Source organism: Cebus imitator, unplaced genomic scaffold (genome assembly GCF_001604975.1).
Source record: "Cebus imitator isolate Cc_AM_T3 unplaced genomic scaffold, Cebus_imitator-1.0 Scaffold334, whole genome shotgun sequence".
Classification (NCBI taxonomy): Eukaryota; Metazoa; Chordata; class Mammalia; order Primates; family Cebidae; genus Cebus; species Cebus imitator.
In genome coordinates this window covers 2,390,691-2,413,641 of record NW_016107649.1, presented here as the reverse complement: position 1 = coordinate 2,413,641, position 22,951 = coordinate 2,390,691, and the positions used below count along the sequence as shown (strand labels likewise).

The 22,951-nt window shown below is 38.8% G+C and overlaps 1 protein-coding gene and 1 pseudogene across 2 annotated transcripts in view; one reads left to right on the top strand and one right to left on the bottom strand.

Moving 5' to 3' along the window:
• Positions 1 to 3,607: 3,607 nt before the first annotated feature.
• LOC108286992 lies at positions 3,608 to 8,703 on the top strand (annotated as a pseudogene). The gene is made up of 2 exons (XR_001818157.2): positions 3,608 to 6,360; positions 7,431 to 8,703. The product of XR_001818157.2 is annotated as a selenide, water dikinase 2-like (transcript).
• A 2,727-nt stretch (positions 8,704 to 11,430) lies between these two features.
• The window catches only part of LOC108286993 (CD2 associated protein), a 149,978-nt gene continuing 138,457 nt past the window's right edge, over positions 11,431 to 22,951 (bottom strand). Inside the window, exon 18 of the mRNA XM_017505165.2 lies at positions 11,431 to 14,322. Within this exon, the coding sequence (XP_017360654.1) occupies positions 14,281 to 14,322 (42 nt within the window). The 3' untranslated portion in view covers positions 11,431 to 14,280. The remainder of the gene's footprint in view (positions 14,323 to 22,951) is intronic.

Genomic DNA, 22,951 nt, shown 5'->3' with positions numbered 1-22,951 from the left:
GTCAAATAGTGCATCTTCTTACAACTGGCAGCTACTAATGTGTACACATAGACACAGAGAGTGGAACAGACTTTGGAGCCTCGAAAAGCTAGATGAGGGATGAGGAATTACCTAACGAATATAAGGTGCACTATTCAAGTAATAAGTACCCTAAAAGCCAAGGCTTCACCACTATGCAATGTATCCATATAAGAAAACTGCACTTATACCCCCAATCTATAAAAATAAAAATTTAAAAAAAATTTTAAAGAAAAATTCTTACGTATCCTTACATACAATGTAAGAAAAGATGTAAAGAAACAAAAATGTTTATAGTTATCTCTTCTTTGATTAGTGGCTTCTAGGAACATTTTATACTCTGATATTTTCTAAGCTTTCACAACAAAAATATAATTTAAATTAGCAAAAAATGCAAAACAAAACAAAATCCTTCACCAGTCAAAATTCAGTTCAGAAATCTGATTCAACTCTGCATTCCAAGTACAAAGAGTTATAATCTAGTGAATGGGCCTTGCACACCTGTTGGAAGAGCTGGGGGAACAAGAGGAGTTATCCCCAAAATCTCAGCCTGCAGCTCCAAAGCCCAAGGCTTCCCAAGAGCTCACCACAAATCACAGAGCCTTCAAGAAACACCTGCTGCTCCTTAGGGAGGGAAAGGCGTAAGAGGGAAACAAAGTCTTAGAAAGATACAGCTATGCTTGAGGGGATCCAAGAACTTCGAAGTAAGTGACTCCCAAGAAGCTGCCCCAGCTCAGCAGCCCCCAGCTCAGGTGTGGTTGGTTCTGAGGAGTAGCCCTGCTAGCTCCATCACTTCTCGGCCTGCAGTTGGCCTGCATGTACCCACAGTTGCACCTGGAGAACAGCCTCTTCTCATTTGCCTTTCAACCCATAGGAAAAGAGAATCTAAGATATGTACTTTCTGGCTTTTCATCTGCGATGTGGTTGAAGATCATACAAGGATGTGGCAGTAATGCCATATAGACAACAGACAATGCCAAAAAAAAAAAAAAAAACCAACAACAAAACTATGAAACAAAACAATAGCAGAACAACTTTAAAGGTGATAATACTATGAGGTTTCTACTTACCTAGAACTTCTCATTTGAAGCACCAGTCTTGGTTGTAACAGAAAGGTATCATCCAGCCAGTCCAGCTATCCATTGGATATAAAATGATATTTAAAGCATTCTTTGTATTGTTTGGTTCGATTTTGTTTTTACCTCCAAGGATTATGAAAATTACGAAGAATTTGTATAGCATGGCACAGTTCCAAGTCTGACCCAGGAACTCCCTGGGCAAGTCCACTATTTATTCTGGGGATGATTTTTTAAAACACACTCCCCTAAAAAGTACTTTATCTCAGTGGTAAGCTGAATCCTTTCTCTGAGGCCTTCCATTACTGCCATAAAGAAGGGAGGAGTGAATACCACAGCATAGGGAAAAGAAGGCGGACACATAGGAACATTTCAATCTGACGGGAAGCAGAGAGCCTGTGGCTGGCAGAATATGCCCCCCCGACCACCACCACCACCACAGATACATACACATCCTAAGTCCCAGGAATCTGTGAATATGTTACCTTACACGGCAAAAGGGATTTTGCCAATGTGATTAAGAACCTTCAGACAGGTGGGCCCAACGTAATCACAAGGGTTTTTAAGAGTGGAGAAGGAGACAGAACCAGGGAGATGTGACTATGCATGAAGGATGGAGGACAGCAGTGTAAGAAGTGCTCAACCCACTACAGGTGGCTTTGAAAGTGGAGAAAGGGGGCCACGAGCTAAGAAATGCCAGCAGTCTAAAGAAGTTGGAAAAGGTAGCTGGGCATGGTGGCTCACACCTGTAAGCCCAGCACTTAGGGAGGCTGAGGCAGGTGGATCATGTGGTCAGAAGATTGAGGCCATACTAGCTAACATGGTGAAACCCCATCTCTACTAAAAAAATTAAAAATAAAAAAAAATTAGCCAGGCATGGTGGCACGTGCCTGTAGGCCCAGCTACTCAGGAGGCTGAGAGGCAGGAGAATTGCTTCAACCTGTGGGCGGAGGTTGCAATGAGCTGAGATTGCGCCACTGCCCTGCAGCCTGGCAAAAGAGCAAGACTCCATCTCAAAAATAAATAAATAAATAACTGAGAAAAGGCAAGGAAAAGAAATTTTCTCCCTAGAGCTTCCAAAGGAACTCAGCCCTGCCTATGCCTTAATATTAGCCCAGTGAAATTCATGTCAGACTTCTGACAACCAGCGTATAAAATAACACATCTATTGTTTTTGCACCACTAAATTTGTGGTAATCACAGTGGCAACAGAAAACTAATCCAGAGCCCTTCTGGTTCTGAATAGGAGAAGTTCTGGCACAGAGAGCAATAGCAAGGGGTAGGCAAGAGGTGAGATGTCTTCTCAAATCATATTTAACTAGGGAGGAAAGGGGCAGAGGAGAGCAAGAGGCTCAGAAACAAGAAGTCTTGCCTCCTCCTGCTCCCTAAAGGATGTATCCACTTCCTGCACACACAGACACCACACTAAGAACAAACGCAGATCCCTGAGTAAGGAGAAACAGCCCAAGAGAACTTTATGTGAATTGCTACTTATTTTATATATACAGTAATTTATAATTTAGACCAGATGACAGCTGGGCATGGTGGCTCATGCCTGTAATCCCAGCACTTTGGGAGGCCGAGGCAGGCGAATCACTTGAGATCAGGAATTTTCGAGACCAGCCGGGCCAACATGGCAGAACCATGTCTCTACTAAAAATACAAAAATTAGCTGGGCATGGTGGCATATGCCTATAGTCTTGGCTACTCGGGGGGCTGAGGCACAAGAATCGCTTTAGTCGAGAGGCAGAGGTTGTAGTGAGCTGAGTTCGTGGCACTACACTCCAGCCTGGGTGGCAGAGAGAGACTCTTAACTCACACACACAAAAATAATAAATAAATAAATAAACAAACCAGATGAGAACGTTGCCTTTGAATGCAATTTTTTTCTTGCCTCAGTAAGAACAAAGGCTCGGATCAAGATAGAATAAACAAACATAAAGGCATTTTTGCATTACACATACATTCACAAAAATTCAGTAGACTGAAAATAATATAAATTATTTTATTTCATTCTCTCTCTTTCCCTCCATGGAACTGGTAATAATCTTGGTGAGACTAACAAAACGGTCCCTGTGTGGCACTTAGCTTCGGGAAGTAATCAGGATAGGGAAGTAGGGTGGTTGTGTCCCAGTTGGAGGTTGAAGCCCAAAGCCCTCTCTGATTTTATTTGCAGCTGCTACCTGTATTTATGGTTTTCGCAAGACACGTATAAGCTGAGCTTTATTTGACTGCCATCTAGTGGTCATTTAACTTTCTTTTTTCTTTTCTTTCTTTCTTTTTTTTTTGAAAGACCGGGCCTCACTTCGTTGCCCAGGCTGGAATGCAGTGGCATGATCTCCGGTCTCAACCTCCTGGGCTCAAGTGATCCTCCTGCCTCAGCCTCCCAAGTAGGTGAGACTGCAGGCGCATACCACCATGCCCAATTAGGTTTTGTTTTTGTTTTTAGTAGAAACAAGGTCTCCCTATGTTGCCCAACCTGGGTTCTAAGCTCCAGCAATCCTCCCACCTTAGCCTCCTGAAGTACTGGGATTTCAGGCATGAGCAACTGTGCCCAGCCCATTTAATTTCTTTCTGGAAGCTCAGTAGGGTAGTTTCTTGTGTTTTTGCTGAAAAGCCGTGAAAACCATTTAAGTTTGCAAAAATGTACACTAAGAAATGAAGAATGTTTCCTAAAATCTTGTGTGACCACATTACAGAGGAATCAAAAAACTATGAGATCACTGAAAATAGACTTTACATTTAGTCACTTACTGATGGAAGAAAAAACTGATAGACTTAATATAGAGGATCACAAAGAGTGAATGTAAGACTAGACTAGAAGAAATTCAGATTCCCCATGCAGGCTCCTTCTTTCCTATATATATTCTATGCAGAGAAGCAATAAAGCTTATGAACAAAAGCACAGGCTTCAAAACTCGGTTTCTTGAGCTGAGTTCAGCTCCAGCCCTTATTAGCTCCGTGAGGTTGGCCAAGTTGCTTAACCTTCCTTAGCCCCTTTCCTCATCTGTGGAGTATAACACCACCTAGCACATAGGATTGTTGAGATGATGAGACAGGATAGACAGCTAAATTAGATAGCAATTACTTGGAATAGCACTTGGTACGGTTATGTGGTAAGCACAAAATAAACATTAGTTATGAGTGTTTGATGCCATGCCTATTTTTAAAGGCAAGTTTACCATAAAATGTAGGGTAATTAAACTGACCAGCTAAAGTCCAGTATATAAAATGTTAAATACATTTTAAGAGCCCTGGAAGAATGTCTATTTTATAGGAAACGGCATGAGAGTGGTTAGTCTTGAGGAGATATTACACTTGAAAAGGAATGAAGAAAAGGTAGGGCACAGTAAAGACAAGGGATAAGTACCTCCTTTTCATCACTTATTCATCCATTAAACATTCACTGATTGTCCACTATATGCTAAAGACCATACCAGGTCATCTTAAGTCAGCGGTTCTCAAAGCGTGGTCCACAGGTCAAAACCACTTTTATGATAATACAAAGATGATTTTCTCAATGTGTTGAGATTTGCCCTGCTGGTGTAAACACAACGGTGACTGGAACTGCTGGGCATGCATCAAGACAGCGGTACCAATTTGTCACTGTGTTCTTCACCACCATACCCAGTACGGGAAATCCCTTCCTTTTATCAATGTGAACGTTTTCTTTTTCTAATATCATATAATCCGTTAAGACTGATAAATTTCCGGATAAATTTCTGAAATCTTTACATGTGAGACTGGTTTATGATGATCAGGTTTAGATATTAAAGGTATGCTGGATTCATAAAAGAAATTGGGAGGAAGACCTGGAAGGCTGCCTGAGGCGTGAGTCTGACCGTGCGCGATGGCAGAAGCCTCGGCGACGGGCGCCTGCGGAGAGGTGATGGCGGCGATGGCACCTGCGGAAGGCTCCTCGGCCCGGCGGGCTTGACTCTGGCCCGGAGCTTCTCCAACTACCGGCCCTTCGAGCCCCAGGCGTTGGGCCTCAGCCCTGCCTGGCGGCTGACGGGCTTCTCCCGCATGAAGGGCTGAGGCTGCAAGGCCCAGCAGGAGACGCTGCTCAAACTCCCGGCGGGACTGACGCGGCCGGACGTGCGGCCCCTACTGGGCGGGGCCTGGTAGGCGGTCCGGAAGAGGCGTCCCAGGAAACCGGAGCGGGCCCCAGCCCCACTTTTCCAACCGTGGGCATCAGGATGGACTCCTGCATCATTCCCCTGAGGCATGGGGGCCTGTCGCTAGTGCAGACCACGGCCTTCTTTTACCCCTTGGTGGAGGATCCCTACGTGATGGGCACATAGCTTGTGCCAACGTGCTGAGTGACCTCTACGCCATGGGCCTTACTGAGTGTGACAACATGTTGATGTTACTCAGCGTCAGCCAGAGTATGAGAGAGGAGGAACGCGAAAAGGTAATGCCACTCACAGTCAAAGGCTTTCGGGATGCGACTGAAGAAGAAGGGACTGCAGTGGCAGGTGGGCAAACGCTGCTCAACCCTTGGATTATAATCGGTGGAGTCGGCACTGTGGTATGCCAGCCAAATGAAGTCATAATGCCCAACAGGGCGGTGACTGGGGATGTGCTGGTGTTAACCAAACCGTTAGGAGCCCAGGTTGCTGTCAATGCCCACCAATGGCTGGATAATCCTGAAAGATGGAATAAAGATGGCGGTCTCCAGAGAAGAGTGGAGCTGGCGTAACAGGAAGCCATGTTCAGTATGACTACCCTCAACAGAACTGCTGCAGGTTTAATGCACACATTTAATGCCCATGCCGCCACAGACATCACAGGCTTCGGCATTCTAGGACACTCCCAGAACCTTGCGAAACAACAAAGAAACGAAGTGTCCTTTGTTATTCATAATCTGCCAATAATTGCCAAAATGGTTGCCTTCAGCAAGGCCAGTGGACGGTTTGGGCTTCTACAAGGAACCTCAGCTGAAACCTCTGGGGGATTACTGATTTGTCTGCCCAGAGAACAGGCGGCCCGCTTTTGTTCAGAAATCAAATCCTCCAAGTACGGAGAGAGTCACCAAGCGTGGATCGTTGGCATTGTGGAAAAGGGAACCCGAACGGCCCGGATCATTGACAAGCCGCGAGTTATTCCTACCTCGTGGGGCCACAGCTGCTGCTGTTGCTCCTGACAATTCAAATGCCTCCTCTGAGCCTTGCTCGTGAGATGAAAGAACAGAAGTTGTTTGGACCCTGGAGCTGTTGTACACAATCACGGATGGTTCTCAAGAGTTGATTTTAAGAAATTTCCAGTTTTCTTCTGCTGCTATCTTTGTCCCAGAAGGATACCCGCCTAGTAGACTTTAAAGCAACAAAGATCATGAGAGACAAAGAGGGACATTACATAATGGTAAAAGGATCAATGCAACAAGAAGAGCTAACAATCCTAAATATATACGCACCCAATACAGGAGCACCCAGATACATAAGGCAAGTTCTTAATGACTTACAAAGAGACTTAGACTCCCACACAATAATAGTGGGAGACTTTAACACCCCATTGTCAACATTAGACAGATCAACCAGACAGAAAATTAACAAGGATATCCAGGACTTGAACTCAGACCTGGACCAAGCAAACTTAATAGACATTTACAGAACTCTCCACCCCTAATCCACAGAATATACATTCTTCTCAGCACCACATCACACCTACTCTAAAATTAACCACATAATTGGGAGTAAATCACTTCTCAGCAAATGCAAAAGAATGGAAATCGTAACAAACAGTCTCTCAGACCACAGTGCAATCAAGTTAGAACTCAGAATTCAAAAACTAACCCAGAACCGCACAGCTTCATGGAAACTACTATAAGGACACGTGCACATGAATGTTCATTGCAGCACTGTTTACAATAGCAAAGACCTGGAACCAACCCAAATGCCCATCGACGATAAACTGGATAGGGAAAATGTGGCACATATACACCATGGAATATTATGCAGCCATCAAAAACGATGAGTTTGGGTTCTTTGTAGGGACATGGATGAACCTGAAAACCATCATTCTCAACAAACTGACAGAAGAGCAGAAGATCAAACACCACATGTTCTCACTCATAGGCGGGTGTTGAACAATGAGGACACAGGGAGGGGAGCACTACACACTGGGGTCAGTTGGGGAGAAATAGGGGAGGGACGGTGGGGGGTGGGGAGCTGGGGAGAGATAGCAAGGGGAGAAATGCCAGATGTAGGTGATGGGGAGGAAGGCAGCAAATTATACTGCCACGTGTGTACCTATGCAACAATTTTGCATGTTCCTCACATGTACCCCAAAACCTAAAATGCAATAAAATAAATGGGAAAAAAAAATTTTCCAAAGAAGGCTGCCTGCATAGTGGTTCCAACTGCCCTTTCTAGGTGATTGGAATCAGCCCATCAAAAGCAGCCTTTATGTACATTCCGAGGCCAGAGTAATATTTTGAACTTTGTGGGGGATGTTTGTTCATCACTTGGGTAGAGGAGGAGCAGAAATATCTCTGTTTTCTCTTTCCAAAGTAAGATGAGGCTATTCCAGGTTGAGGGATTTTTCTTTGCACTGGGTTAATTTCTGCACAGTGATTGAGATGATTTATTAAAACCACACACACACAAATTGCAAAATGAAAAAATTTAGGTCAGAAGCAAATGAGTTTTGGACCAATACTGTTGATAAATCTAAATTGTTAAGAGAGATCTTATAATGCAACCTCAAATTCTTTATTAGACTTTACTGAGTACTGGCTCTTTCCTGCTCTAAACAAGAATTGCGCAGCTTGTCATGACTGGGAAAGGAGGACCTGCAACCATCTGGCTTGGTCTCTGTTAATGACGTCTCTCCCTCTAAACCCCATTAAGGACTAGGAGAGGCAGAGCAAGCCTCAGAGCCCCGGCCTTGGTGGTTATTAAGATGTTAAGTCATTTGCTGCAAATTTCTGGTGCTCAATAAAGAGTAATTTCTTCCTAAATAAAAAAATAATTGGGTGGTTTTCCATCTTTTTCCATAGCTTTGAGTAGCTTAAAGATAAAACACAGCTATTATCTGGCCTTTCTTCCTTTCTCAGTAATAGAGCCTTACATTTCAAATTTACTGTGGTGTGACTAGTCAATTAAAAATTTCAACTTCTTTTTGAGTCAATATTCATTCTTTAAAGTACCGTAACTTAACAGACAAGCCTTGGTGTTACATGTCATGTCATTTTTTCCCTCCTGGGACATAAGGATTTTAAGCAAGCTTTTCTTCTGGACTTTTTTCTGTTATACAAAACACAAACATCCATAAAGATACTTGTGTTTGAATAGTCACCTTTCCATGGTGTCAGTTACTTGCTGAATAGCACAGGAAGGAGGAAGAGCTACAATTTCAGCATGTTATCAAAAATATTCTCTAATTAAATCTGTCTTCCCTAAAAGCATGTCTCCCTCCCCTTGGTTTGCAGCCTTCAAATTATTAGAGCTTACAGTTAGTGAGGCTTCTCTTTCAGTTTCTAATTTCCCAGCTGGTCTTCTGTAGAGGATTTGAGCCTACAATGATCAGTTGGGCCTTTTACAGAAATCTGTATCTGGCACAAAGTCTGAAACATTTGTATCAGATTTCAGGCCGCTCCCTCAAAGCATTTGGGAGGTATTTTTACTATTATAAATTGTGGCTTCCTTATTTCATCTGAAAGGCAATGTTTTTATCTTAAATCTGCTTTTTAATCTATTAATGATAAATCCATTCTTCATTGTACTGTTTTTAGTGAGTTTCAAGGGAGGAAAAGACAGTAAAAGTGTCTTCACTTTGTCACATCAAGTTATTTGCATTCTGTTCAGGAATATTTCTAAAAATCCACTCTATGGATTGTCATCTAACGATGACGTGATTTTATTAAAGAATTGTTACTCGCCGGGCATGGTAGCTAATGCCTGTAATCCCAGCACTTTGGGAGGCCAAGGAGGGCAGACTGCTTGAGCTCAGGAGTTCAAGACCAAGATGGGCAACATGGTAAAACTCGGTCTCTACAAGAAAATACAAAAATTAGGTGGGGGCGTGGTGGTATGCACCTGTAATCCTAGTTACTCAGGAGGCTGACGCAGGAGGATCGCTGGAGCCCAGGAGATGGAGGTTGTAGTGAGCCAAGATCGTACCACTACACTCTGGCCTGGGTAATAGAGTGAGACCCTGTCTCAAAAAAACAAAAAAAAGTTACTCAATGCGCTTAAAATGTAATTATACTCTGAGTAACTTTATTCACACACTTTTAAAGGAACCGAAATGTAGTCAGTAAGAAATACTTGGAACCTAATAGGAAATAATACCATCCAATAGTTGCAAAATAGCCATACCTTTCATGACAGAAAAATTACTGGCTCTATACAAAAAATAGATGCCTATTTGTGACTTTATTTTCTTTACACGGAACAAGCAGATTCACAAAAATGGTGTTAGTGGTAAAAGAAATGCAATAACAGGATTTGGAAAAAAAAAAAAATTTTTTTAACACCCAGACCCAGTCTCTCTTGAATCTTGAGAAGTAATAGAGCCTAATAAATCCAGGTGAGTTAAACTGCTATCTGCTTTTATTTCCTAGAACTGTGCTAAATCTGCAAATTGTATTTTCAGACAAAACCTTCTACATTCTTCAAACACAAATTCCATAGTCCAAAACTTTATCATTATGTGCCTCCAAAGTTTTTTTTTTTTTTTTTTTTTTTTTGAGATGCAGTCTCACTCTGTCACCCTGGCTGGAGTGCAGTGGCACAGTCTTGGCTCACTATAACCTCCACCCCCTGGGTTTAAGCGATTCTCTTGCCTCAGCCTCCGGAGTAGCTAGGACTACAGGCACACACACCGCCATGCTGGGCTAATTTTTGTATTTTAGTAGAGACGGGGTTTCACTGTGTCTGCCGGCCTCAGCCTCCCAAAGTGCTAGGATTACAGGCATGAGCCACGATGCCTGGCAGAAATTTTTTAAATAACATTTTTAAAAACTTATCTGACACACCAATTTTCCACATTGCTTTATAGTAGTGTCCTATTCCTACTGTTTCAGATCTTCCAGCACACTACTAGAGTCTCTAAAGCGATATATGTGACCTATGTTGAGCAAAAGTATATGGGCTTTAATGTTCGCCTGATTTCATCTTGTTTTCTGTATGTATCAGGACTTTTTCGGTTGTGAGTTAAGAAAGCCAACAAGCTTATGAGCAAGTTTCTGCTTAAAGAACCAAGCAATAGGTAGTTGAGACGCAGGAACAGCTATAATTAGCTTCAAAGTCCTTCCACATTCTGTTTCCATCTATTTACGCTCTACTAAATTTCGTTTTTCACGACAGCTTTTTTCAGATGACAGAAAAATACAACTGTGGAGAGCTCCCACGCTGAGATTAGCTCTTTTTGTTTCCAATTTTTAAAATTTCATTCTCTGATTAACTCAGTAACTCAATTTGAGCCAAGTACTCTCTCAAGAGGTAATTCCTAGGTGGTCAAGGAGGTAGAATCTGTAAGATGATAGTAGCTCCCCTATGAACAATATAGTAAGAACACCTTCCCAAAGAAAGAGATACTATATTGTATTCAAAAACGGGGAAAGGACATACGATGCCTCCTTTTTCTTAATCTTTTTTTTCATGAATTGGAAGACTTAATATTATTAAAATGTCCATACTACCCAAAGTAATATACATATTTAACACAATTCCTATCAAAATACCAACGACATTCTTTACAGAAATAGAAAAACAATCCTAAAATAGATATGGAACCACAAAAGACTCCAAATGGCCAAAGCAATTTTGAGCAAAAAGAATACAGCTGTATCACAATACCTATTTTTTTGTTTGTTTTTTGAGATGGAGTCTCACTTTGTCACCCAGACTGGAGTGCAGTGGTACAATCTCATTTATATCACATCCGTCATTGCAAAATGCTCTTTAAAAAGGTAAAACAGTAGCCTCCATTTTAAAAATAAATAAATAAAAACTACTCTATGCCAAGCACTCTACAAGGCCCTTTAGATAAACTATTTCAAATTTTCCCCATAATCCTGTATAGCAGAAATTATTATCTCAGTTTCAGATTAAAAACCAGACTCAGAAAAGTTCCGTAAAAGTCATACAGGTCTAGAACTTTTCATGCTTTCAGTTTGCTATTTATTCTTGTATTTGGAAATTCAAATAATATAAAACAATTTTCATCATACTCTGCAATACACAAATGCTAAATAAAGTTAATGAAAAATAACCAGAAAAGACTGACACAACTGGCAATAAAATTCTTTATTATTAAGTTTTCTTTTTGAGAGAGAAGCATGCTTTTTATACAGCACCTGTAAACAAGTCAGTGAAGTATACTATTTTGAGTTTCTCCATTTCATTTTTTTTTTTTTTTGGGCGGGGGATGTGGGGGGCGGGGCGGGCTGGGAATGTTAGGTTACCACAACATCAACTGTATTACATAATAGTTACTGAAAGCAAGTCAGGGTAAAATTTTATAGCTAAAAATATTCATAGCAGCAATTTTTAAAAGATTTTATTAAATCAATCATTGCACTTGGTCATTTTATTGCTACAACAAAACAAGGCCATTACATTATAATACTTTTCATTTCTGATTTAACTGATTGTCTCATTCTGTTCATACATTTCAAGTTTAAATGCAAGCATAAAATGTTTATCAACAAATCTAGAGAGCACTTGGATTATTTTTTATTTCTGTGATCACAGTAAGGAGCATTAAAAAAAAAGAGTATCTTCTTTTACACAAGGCCTGTTCTCTCTTTACATCTTCAGACTTAAGTTCTGTAGAGGGTAATAGCTTTATATTAAGACGGAAGCTTAGTGGTCACACACAAAAAATAACACTGAAATACAATTAGGAAATTAATGATATTGTGTCTCAAAGAATACCTGAACTATACATTCATTAATAATTTGGCAATGACAGATTCCATGCTGTTCAACTTTCATCTTTTATACTCACATGTAAGGAAAAAAAATTCATGATTTACCCCAAGTAAAGGTTATTATTCTTACATATCATTTTGTGATATGAACTCTAATAATAGAAATTAATAAAACTTCCCATACCAACAGCAAGGAGTAAATTGCTAGAATAAAGGAATCATTTTTCCCATGAGGCCTGAGTTTGTTTGGTTCTGTTTACTACTTGATAAATAAGAGTATTTCAGTTACTTTTCTATGCTGACTGAGTAGTACACAAGCAAAAACTTTAAATGCATTTCAGTGCCCATGAGCATCTTGATTTTAAGTACTAATGAGAAAATGACCAAGAAAAACTTATTTAAGAGCAGCCTGAAATCTGTTGGAACCTTCCTTCACCCCATTATTAGGGTAACCAGGGATCACTTCAATAGATTTTCAGGTGAGAAAGCTGGAGGATAATTTCTAGCATTACAATGTTTTTATTTTTACCTAAGGTCTGTCATTAAAATAAAATAAAATAAAATTTAATACGGAGGAAATAATTCATTTGACTAGTCATTTAAACCTATTCTATTTAACAAAAGAGGGAACAAGTTTGCCCAGTAGTGACTTCATTAGAAGAGCCCAAACATTTTAAAGATTTCTAACGTATATTCTTAATATATAATTAGCGTTCCCCAAAAGCCCTAACATAAACTGTAAATTAAACATTAAGTTGTTTAACTGGCATTTCTATTATTTTCTACTTCAGTTCTCTTTATTTGAAACATGACCAAATTTCATTTACATATATTTCTGTATTATGATATTAAAATGTAAAGAAAAAATATTGGTTTAGTGGTTTAAAACTAAAAAACTGAAGCATGATAACTGGTACTCAAAAATCTGACACTCATTTGCTATATGATAAAGCATAAAGCCTAATTTTTTACAATAAAAATTTCAAATTTTAAAAATTTAAATAAATCCACTTATGTTTTCAGATGTTACCTACAAACAGAACATTTTAAAGCATTCAACTGTTCATAAGTAACTCTGAAGAAACGACTAATTCATTCATTCTGTGAAAATGTATTTTAAATATGTTCAACTATATTTGGTTTTAAATAAGCTGTAATGTTATATTTTATGACATACTAACATTCTTTATAAAGTTTGTACCTAAATAATAGTTCGAAATATCTCCACAAGTTAGTTTGGTCTATTAGGTAAATTAAACATCATAAAACCTGAGTATTTAAAAGATAACTTGTCAAAATAGGAAAGCTCACACTGAAGTTCTGAAAAGCTTTGGGTTTTATTTTCCTAATATTATCATTATTAAAAGTCACAAGGAGGAGCATGAAGAACTAAGTCACAAGTTAATGAGAAATATTTGAGACTGTAAAATAAGCAGAAAAGTACGGCAATAAGGCTAGTGTTTATATATTTTGTATGTGCTGTAGTTTCTAGGCACAAGTTAAGGGTTAAATTAACAGTTTTAGATTCTTCAGAGCTAATGAATTTAAAATACAGCTCATATTTCCCCCAAATGGTTAAAAATCCAACATGTTTTAACTAAGTTCCTTTTATGACTCCTATAGTGCAAGCAACATAAAATATTCTAAAAGCTGATGAAATTATCTTGATTATTCATTAGTTCTTACTATATGCATGGGTGAGTAATCCGGCTTATGTAGCTAGGAAAGTCCTATTTCATCACCCAAAATATAAACAGCAGACAAATAGGCACAACAATGTAACCTTGGGTAAGAGGATAAAAGTAAAAATATACACACACACACACATACACACACAGTTTATATCCCTTATGCATTATGGAAAAAGTAGTGACTGTAGTTACTAAAAAGCTAATTTGTCCCTCTCAAATAGTATATCTTACAGATTACTTGTAAATATATCACCATATTTATAGTATAGATCTCTTTAAAAATAATACAAGTTTCAATTAAAAAAACTACTGTTAACATTCTTATTTATACATATTCAGTAGTATTTTCCAGCAAACAATTTTTTAAAAAGTGTTTGCAATCCCAGCACAGTAAGAAATAAGGCCTCTTTTTCTTCATATTGGCAAAACAAAAAAAAATATATATATATATATATATAAAATTCACCCTCACTCTACTTTTCTACAGATATTATACTTCATATACTCATATTTATCACAACACCAGCATTCACAATTTTTAAGTAACAAGTCAGTTGAAGTTCATAGTGTTGCTTCCGAATCCCTGGAACATTACGAAAACCAGGTCCACACCACCTCAAGAAGACAGGACAGCTTTTTTCAGCTTCTCTATTTCTATCTAAAACACAAAACATAAATTGAAGAATACATAAAACTTCCTTTAGTAGTTTATTTTATTCTATGTCATTAAGATTGATCATACTTTCAAGCCTTCAGATTTTTATTTCCAGATCTAAAATCCAATTTCCCATGGTATAACATTACTGAATAAAGTTTCAACAGTACAGTGCGAGTTGCTAAATGGCAGTTACAATTTAAAAAAAAAAGCAATTATAGCCCTTTCAGCCAGAACAATGTTATGTGAGCATTTAAAATTAAAGCCATAAATAAATCAGTCAGTCCTACAAAGAACAAAATAATCTTAGAAACCAAATTGAGAAATGTACATGTATCTGTAATTAAACAAAGGGTACATTAAACAACAGTAAAAGGAATAAAGAAGAGACCTGTTTAGTTTCATGTTTTTCACTAATTATATATGTAATTATTGCTAAATCACTTGACTTGGTTTCAATTTACTTACCTGTAACTGGTATATACTACATTAAATATCTTAAAGCCCAAGAATATATCTAAGATTCAGTCAAGGTGATTAATATATTTCCACCTTTAAGCAGAAGGCATTCTTCACTTAACAGAAATTTATAATTTGAGGAATTTATGAAGAAGGAAATCAGTTCATTAAGTTTGCACAACAACTACACAGAATTATTCAGTATTGACATATTCAAATGGCTACGTTGAGGCTCAAAGACATTAAACAGGATGCCAATATTCCACACTAACAAGTAACACAGGACTTATCCTGGTAAGATTTAGGGCTTTCAAGCCCACAGTTTTTATACTGATTTATCTTGCCAATATTCTGATCATCTTTACCTTTCACTGTATGAGGAAATACATAGATCTTGCCTTATCCTAATGGCATCGCCTTCCTCAAGAGTGCAAATAAACAATACATGCTTTGACTAGCTTCTGACAAATAGTACATTATTAAATGATTAGGACTTTGCAACAGTCAAAAAGTATAATTTTTATATGTTCACAATCTCCTGAAGGATTATAACCATTCAAGAACAGTTTATTAATTTCTGGATCTTCCCTGATATGATTCTCTTAATATTATGATGATTAGCTAAATGTGTGAGCAACACTGGACTAAAACAATCTTCTGGCTTCGCTTTGGATTGAGACAATACCCTTCATTGTTAACCTGATCTGTTATTATAGTCTTTACTCCAAAGATACAGAAAGCAGTAAGAAAATCAAATTGATAGAAAAGGGAGTAGAGTGTGTGAAGGCTACCTCACAATCAGTAATACTCCTTGTAATGGAGTACATGAACGATCAGTAATACTTGTAAATTGCTATTTGTGACATACATTTAGTTATCACTGGACAGGGATCATCATGGCGGATGGGAGGCAGGACTAGATTACAACTCCAGACAGAACAGCGTGCAGACGCTCGCATGGTGAATTTTAGCTCCAGATCCACTGCAAGAACAAACCTGCAATCCCGAGAGGAAGTGGACTGCTCTTGCAGGACCTGGGAAACACCCCAAATACTGTGAGTGCCTCAACTGCGGATGTGGGAAAGGGAGACCCTCCTCTCCCAAACACCCCCCCACCCCGCACTGGAGAAACTGAAGGTTTGTTTGCAGAAATTTCCGACTTTACCTGGAACTGACTCAATTTAGAGTGTCAAGCAAAATACAGGGGTAAAGGAAACAGCACAGAAAGGCCCTGGGAGCTTTCTGGGTCCCCAAGAAGGTCATTCCCCACTGGCATTACAGGAATCCATCAGGAGGGCGGCCAGAGGATCCGGGGGTAAAACTCCACAGGGAGAAGAAAATGTCAGTTGAACTTTAAAGACAAAGGGCACATTAATCTTGGGAGTTCTATGTTCTATGGCCCCACCCACTGCTGGTCCCTCTCCATACTACTACAGCTGATGCTTTCTGGAAAAACGTCACATTCTGGCAGGCCAACCAGCACAAGCACAGAGCATTAAACCACCAAGGCTAAGAACCCTCATGTAACAATTTCAATAAGGCAAGAAGTCTCCTGGCCACAACTCTGGGTCGGGGGGTGGGGGCACAAATCTGTGTGCTGACTCCACAGGCGAGGGAAGAACCAAGCCCTTTTCTTTCGCAACAAGGACGTGAGTAGCCTGGGGCAAGTTTTCAAGCCCAACTCACCCATAGCCTGTAAACAGACTCGGGGCTGACAGGGGAGGCACAGTGGGAGTGAGACTGGCCCTTCAGTTTGCACGGGAGCTGGGTGAGGCCTGTGTCTGCCAGCTTCCCCACCTCCCTGGCAAACTGCATGATTCAGCAGAGGCAGCCAAAATCCTCCTAGGTACACAAGTCCAGTGACCTGGGAATCTCACCTTCATCACCCACAGCAGCCACAGCAAGACCCACCCAAGAACAGTGTGAACTCAGACATGCCTAGCCCTGCCCCCACCTGATGGTCCTTCCCTATCCACCCTGGTAGCAGAAGACAAAGGGCATATAATCTTGGGAGTTCTACCTTCTACGGCCCCACCCACTGCTGGTCCCTCTCCATACTACTACAGCTGATGCCTTCTGGAAAATGTCACCTCCTGGCAGGAGGCCAACCAGCACTAAAATAGAGCATTAAACTACCAAAGCTAAGAACCCTTATGGAGTCCACTGCAGCCCCCTGCCCACCACCTCCACCATAACAGGTATTGGTATCCATGGCTGAGATTGCCACAGACAGTTCACATCACAGGACTCTCTGCAAACACGCCCCAGTATCAGCCCGGAGCCTGGTAGAGTCGCTGGGTGGCTAGACCCAAAAAAGAGACAACCATTACTGCAGTTTGGCTTACAGTAAACCACGTCCATAGGAAAAGGGGGAGAGTACTACATCAAGGGAACACCCCCCGGGACAAAAGAATCTGAAGAGCCTTCAGTCCTAGACCTTCCCTCTGACAGAGCCTAACCAAATGAGAAGGAACCAGAAAACCAACCCTGGCAATATGTCAAAACAAGGTCCTTCAACGCCCTCCCCACCACCAACAAAAGAAAATCACACTAGTTCACCAGCAATGAATCCAAACCAAGAAACTCCTGATTTACCTCAAAAAGAAATCAGGAGGTTAGTCATTAAACTAATCAGGGAGACACCAGAGAAAGGTAAAGCCCAATGCAAAGAAATCCAAAAAATGATACAAGAAGTGAAGTAAGAAATATCCAAGGAAATAGATAGCTTAAAGTAAAAATAATAAAAAAATTCAGGAAACTTTGGACACACTTTTAGAAACACAAAAATGTTCTCGGAAGTCTCAGCAATAGAATTGAACAAGTAGAAGAAAGAAATCCAGAGTTTGAAGAAAAGGGCTTCAAATTAGCCCAATCCAACAAATACAAATAAAAAAGAATAAGAAAATATGAACCAAGCCTCCAAGAAGTCTACGATTACGTTAAAAAAATCAAACCTAAGAATAATTGGTGTTCCTGAGGAAGAAGAGAAATCTAAAACTTTGGAAAACATATTTGGGGGATAATCAAGGAAAACGTACCCAGCCTGGCTACAAACATGGACATCCAAATACAGGAAGCACAAAGAACACCTGGGAAATTCATCACCTAGGCACATTGTCATCAGGTTATCCAAATTTAAGATGCAGGAAAGAACTGTAAAAGAACTGTGAAACAGAAGCACCAGTTAACCTATACAGGAAAACCTGTCAGATTAACAGTGGATTTCTCAGCAGAAACCCTACAAGCTAGAAAGGATTGGGGCTCTATCTTCAGCCTCCTCAAAGAAAACAACTACCAGCCAAGAATTTGGCATCTAGCAAAACTAAGCTTCATATACAAAGGAAAGACAGTCTTTTTCAGACAAGACAAATGCTGAGACAAATCGCCATTACCAAGCCAGTACTACAAGAACTGCTCAAAGTTGCTCTAAATCTTGGAACAAATCCTAGAAATACATCAAAACAGAACCTCTTTAAAGCATAAATCACACAGGAACCATAAAACAAAAACACAAGTTAAAAAGCAAAAACAAAAAAACCAAAGCACACAGGCAACAAAGAGCACAATGAATGCAACAGTATCTTACATTTCAACACCAACATTGAATGTAAGTGGCCCACATGCTCCATTTAAGATAGACAATTGCAGAATGGATAAGAACTCACCAACCAAGTATCTGCTGCTTTCAGGAGACTCACCTAACACATAAAGACTCACATAAACTTAAAGTAAAGGGGTGGGGTAAAAAGCATTTCATACAAATGGACACCAAAAGCAAGCAGGGGTAGCTATTCTTGTATCAGACAAAACAAACTTTAAAGCAACAGCAGTTAAAAGCAGCAAAGAGGGACATATAATGGTAAAAGACCTTGTTCAACAGGAAAATATCACAATCCTAAATAATAGGCACCTAACACCAGAGATCCCAAATTTATAAAACAACTACTAATAGACCTAAGAAACAAGATAGACAGCAACACAGTAACAGTGGGGGGACTTCAATACTCCACTGACAGCATTAGACAGGTCATCAAGATAGAAAGTCAATAAAGAAACAACAGATTTAAACTATACCTTAGAGCAAATGGACTTAACAGATACACACAGAATATTTCATCCCACAACCACAGAATACACATTCTATTCAACAAGCACATGGAACATTCTCCAAGACAGACCATATAACAGGCCATGAAACGAGCCTCAATAAATTTAAGAAAACTGAAATCATATTAAGCACTCTCTCAGACCACACTAAAATAAAATGGGAAATCAATTCCAAAAAGAACCCTCAAAACCAGGCAAATACATGGAAATTAAATAACATGGTCCTGAATGAGCACTGCGTTAAACACAAAATCAAGATGGAAATTAAAAAATTCTTAAAACTGAACGACAATAACACAACCTACCAAAACCTCTGGGATACAGCAAAGGGGGTGCTAGGATATAAGTAAATAGCCCTAAATGCCTACATCAAAAAGACCGAAAGAGCACAAACTGACATTCTAAGGTAACACCTCAAAGAATTATAGAAATAAGAACAAACCAAAAGAAACCCTGCAGAAGAAAGGAAATAACCAAGATCAGAGCAGAATTAAATGAAATTGAAACAACAATAAAAAATACAAAAGATAAATGAAACAAAAACCTGGTTCTTTGAAAAGATAAATAAAATTGATAGATCAAGAGATATTACAACTGACACCACAGAAACACAAAAGATCATTCAAGGCCACTTTGAACACCATTACACACATAAACTAGAAAACCTAGAAGAGATGGATGAATTCCTGGAAAAATACAACTCTCCTTGCTTAAATCAGGAAGAATTAGAGACCCTGAACAGACCAATAACAAGCAGTGAAACTGAAATGATAATTAAAAAATTACCAAGAAAAAAAAAGTCCAGGACCCGATAAATTCACAGCAGAATTCTACCAGACATTCAAAGAAGAAGAGGTAGCAATCCTTTTGACACTATTCTACAAGAATAGATAGGTACCAATCCTTTTGACACTATTCTACAAGAGAAAGAAGGAACTAATTCATTCTATGAAGCCAGGATCACCCTAATACCAAAACCAAGAAAGGACATAACTAAAAAAGAAAACTACAGACCAATATCCGTGATGAGCGTAGATGTTAAAATCCTTGACAAAATACTAGCTAACTGAATCTGACAACATAGCAAAAAGATAATCCACCATGATCAAGTGAGTTTCATGCCAGGAAGGCAGGGATGGTTTAACATACACAAGTCAATAAATGTGATACACCACATAAACAGAATTCACATGATCATCTCAATAGATGCAAAAAAAAAAAAAAGCATTCAACAAAATCCAGCATCCTTTTATGATTAAAACTCTCAGCAAAATTGGCATACAAGGGACACACCTCAATGCAATAAAAGCCATCTATGACAAACCCATAGCCAACATAATACTAAATGGAGAAAAGTTGAAAGCATTCTCTCTGAGAACTAGAGCAAGGCAAGGATGTCTACTCTCACCACTCCTCTTCAACATAGTTCTGCAAGTTCTAGCCAGAGCAATTAGACAAGAGAAAGAAATAAAGGGCATTCAAACCAATAAAGAGGAAGTCAAACTGTCATTATTTGCTGACAATACAATCATTTATCTTGGAAACTCTAAAGACTCCTTCAGAAAGCTCCTGAAACTGACAAAAGAATTCAGCAAACTTTCCAGATATAAGATTAATGTACACAAATCAGTAGATCTTCTATACACCAACAGCAACCAAGGGGGGAATCAAATCAAGAACTCAATCCCTTTTACAATAGCTGCAAATAATAAATTACTTGGGAATATACCTAACCAAAAAGTCAAAAAGACCTCTACAAGAAAAACTACAAAACACTGCTGAAAGAAATCACACACAACACAAATGGAAACACATCTATGCTCATGGATGGGTAGAATCAATATTGTAAAAATGATCATACCATCAAAAGCCATGTACAAATTCAAGGCAATCCCCATCAAAATACCACCATCATTCTTCAAAGAATTAGAAAAAACAATTCTAAAATTCACACAGAACCAAAAAAGAGCCAGCATAGGCAAAGCAACACTAAGCAAAAAGAATAAATCTGGAGGCGTCACCTTACCTGATTTCAAATTATACTATAAAAGGCCACAGTCACTAAAACAGCATGATACTGGTATAAAAATAGGCACATAGACCAATGGAACAGAACAGAGAACCCAGAAATAAACCCAAATATTTACAACCAACTGATCTTTGACAAAGCAAACAAAAACATAAAGTGGAAAAAGGACACCCTTTTCGACAAATGGTGCTAGGATAACCAGCAAGCCACATGTAGGAGAATGAAACTGGACCCTCATCTCTCACCTTATACAATAAATCAACTCAAGATTGATTAAGGACTTAAACCTAAGACTTGAAACTATAAAAATTCTCGACGATAACAATGGAAAAACCCAACTAGATAGTGGCTTAGGCAAGGATTTCACGACCAAGAACCCAAAAGCAAATGCAATAAAAACAAAGATAAATAGCTGGGACCTAATTAAATTGCTTTTGCATGGCAACAGGAACAGTCAACAGAGTAAACAGACAACCCACAGAGTGGGAGAAAATCTTCACAATCTATACATCTGACAAAGGACTAATACCCAGAATCTACAACGAACTCTAACAAATCAATAAGAAAAAAAACAACCCATCAAAAAGTGGGCTCAGGACATGAACAGACAATTCTCAAAAGAAGATATGCAAATGGCCAACAAACATATGAAGAAATGCTCAACATCACTAATGATCAGGAAAATGTAAATCAAAACCAGAATGCGATACTACCTTATTCCTGCAAGAATGGCCATAATCAGAAAATCAAACAACAGATGATGGCATGGATGCAGTGATCAGGGAACACTTCTACACTGCTGGTGGGAATGTAAACTAGTACAGCCACTATGGAAAACAGTGGGGAGATTAAGAACTAAAAGTAGAACTACCATTTGATCCAGCAATCCCAGTACCAGATATCTACGCAGGGGAAAGTAAGTCATTATACAAAGAAGATACCTGCACACACATGTTTATAGCAGCACAATTCACAACAGCCAAATCATGAAACCAACACAAATGCCCATCAATGAGCAAGGAGATAAACAAACGTGTGTGTGTGTGTGTGTGTGTGTGTTGGAATACTACTTAGCCATAAAAAGGAATGAATTAACAGCATTTGCAGTGACCTGGGTGAGACTGGGGACCATTATTCTAAGTGAAGTAACTCAGGAATGGAAAATCAAACATTGTGCGTTCAAATATGGTGCAGTGTATACTGCTCAGTTGATGGGTGCACCAAAATCTCATGAATCACCACTAAATAACTTACTCATATAACCAAATACTACCTGTTCCCCAATAACTTATGGGAAAAAAATTAGTTATCAGGTGAATACATTGCTAGAGTTTCTCTTTTAGCACTTGTATGTTCATTGTTCGTTTTTGGTAAACATTATAATTTAATACTGTATAATGTTAACATAGTAGTTCAAAGTACTACTTTTAATCTTTGAAGAAACATCTTTGTCCTTTAAATAAATTATTCCAAAACTTTAATGCCTTAGGTATGCTTTTACAAATATGGGGTAAAACTCTACCCATAACAAAAGAAAAAATATATATGTAATACCAAGTCAGTGAGAGGCCAAGTAACAGCTGACTTTGCTAGAAAAATAAAATCAAATTGAATTCTCCAAAACAGAAACAATTAGACTCTTGTCATAATTTTTATGCCAAATTAAGTCAGATGTACATATTTAACACTATTAGTTCCTCTTGCTTGTCTCATTATCTTATTTTCATGTATGAATATAAACATGTATATATAACATGTAAGAAAAAAGTCAAATGTTTAAAAAGTTCTCAATTTCTGCCACGTTACATGCTGTGAATTTAAGATATTATTTTTAACACATACACTCTTAATTTGTCAATCATTTATTAGACATCTAACATGTATATAGCACTGTGCTAGGAGCTAGAAGACAGGTAAAGTAAGTGCATACCCTAACATTGAAAATATAGGAAGTTATTATGTATACATCTCTTACAAAACTGCAGATCTTGCAAATTTGTAAGAAGACTCAATTACTTTTTTTTTTTTTTTTTTTTT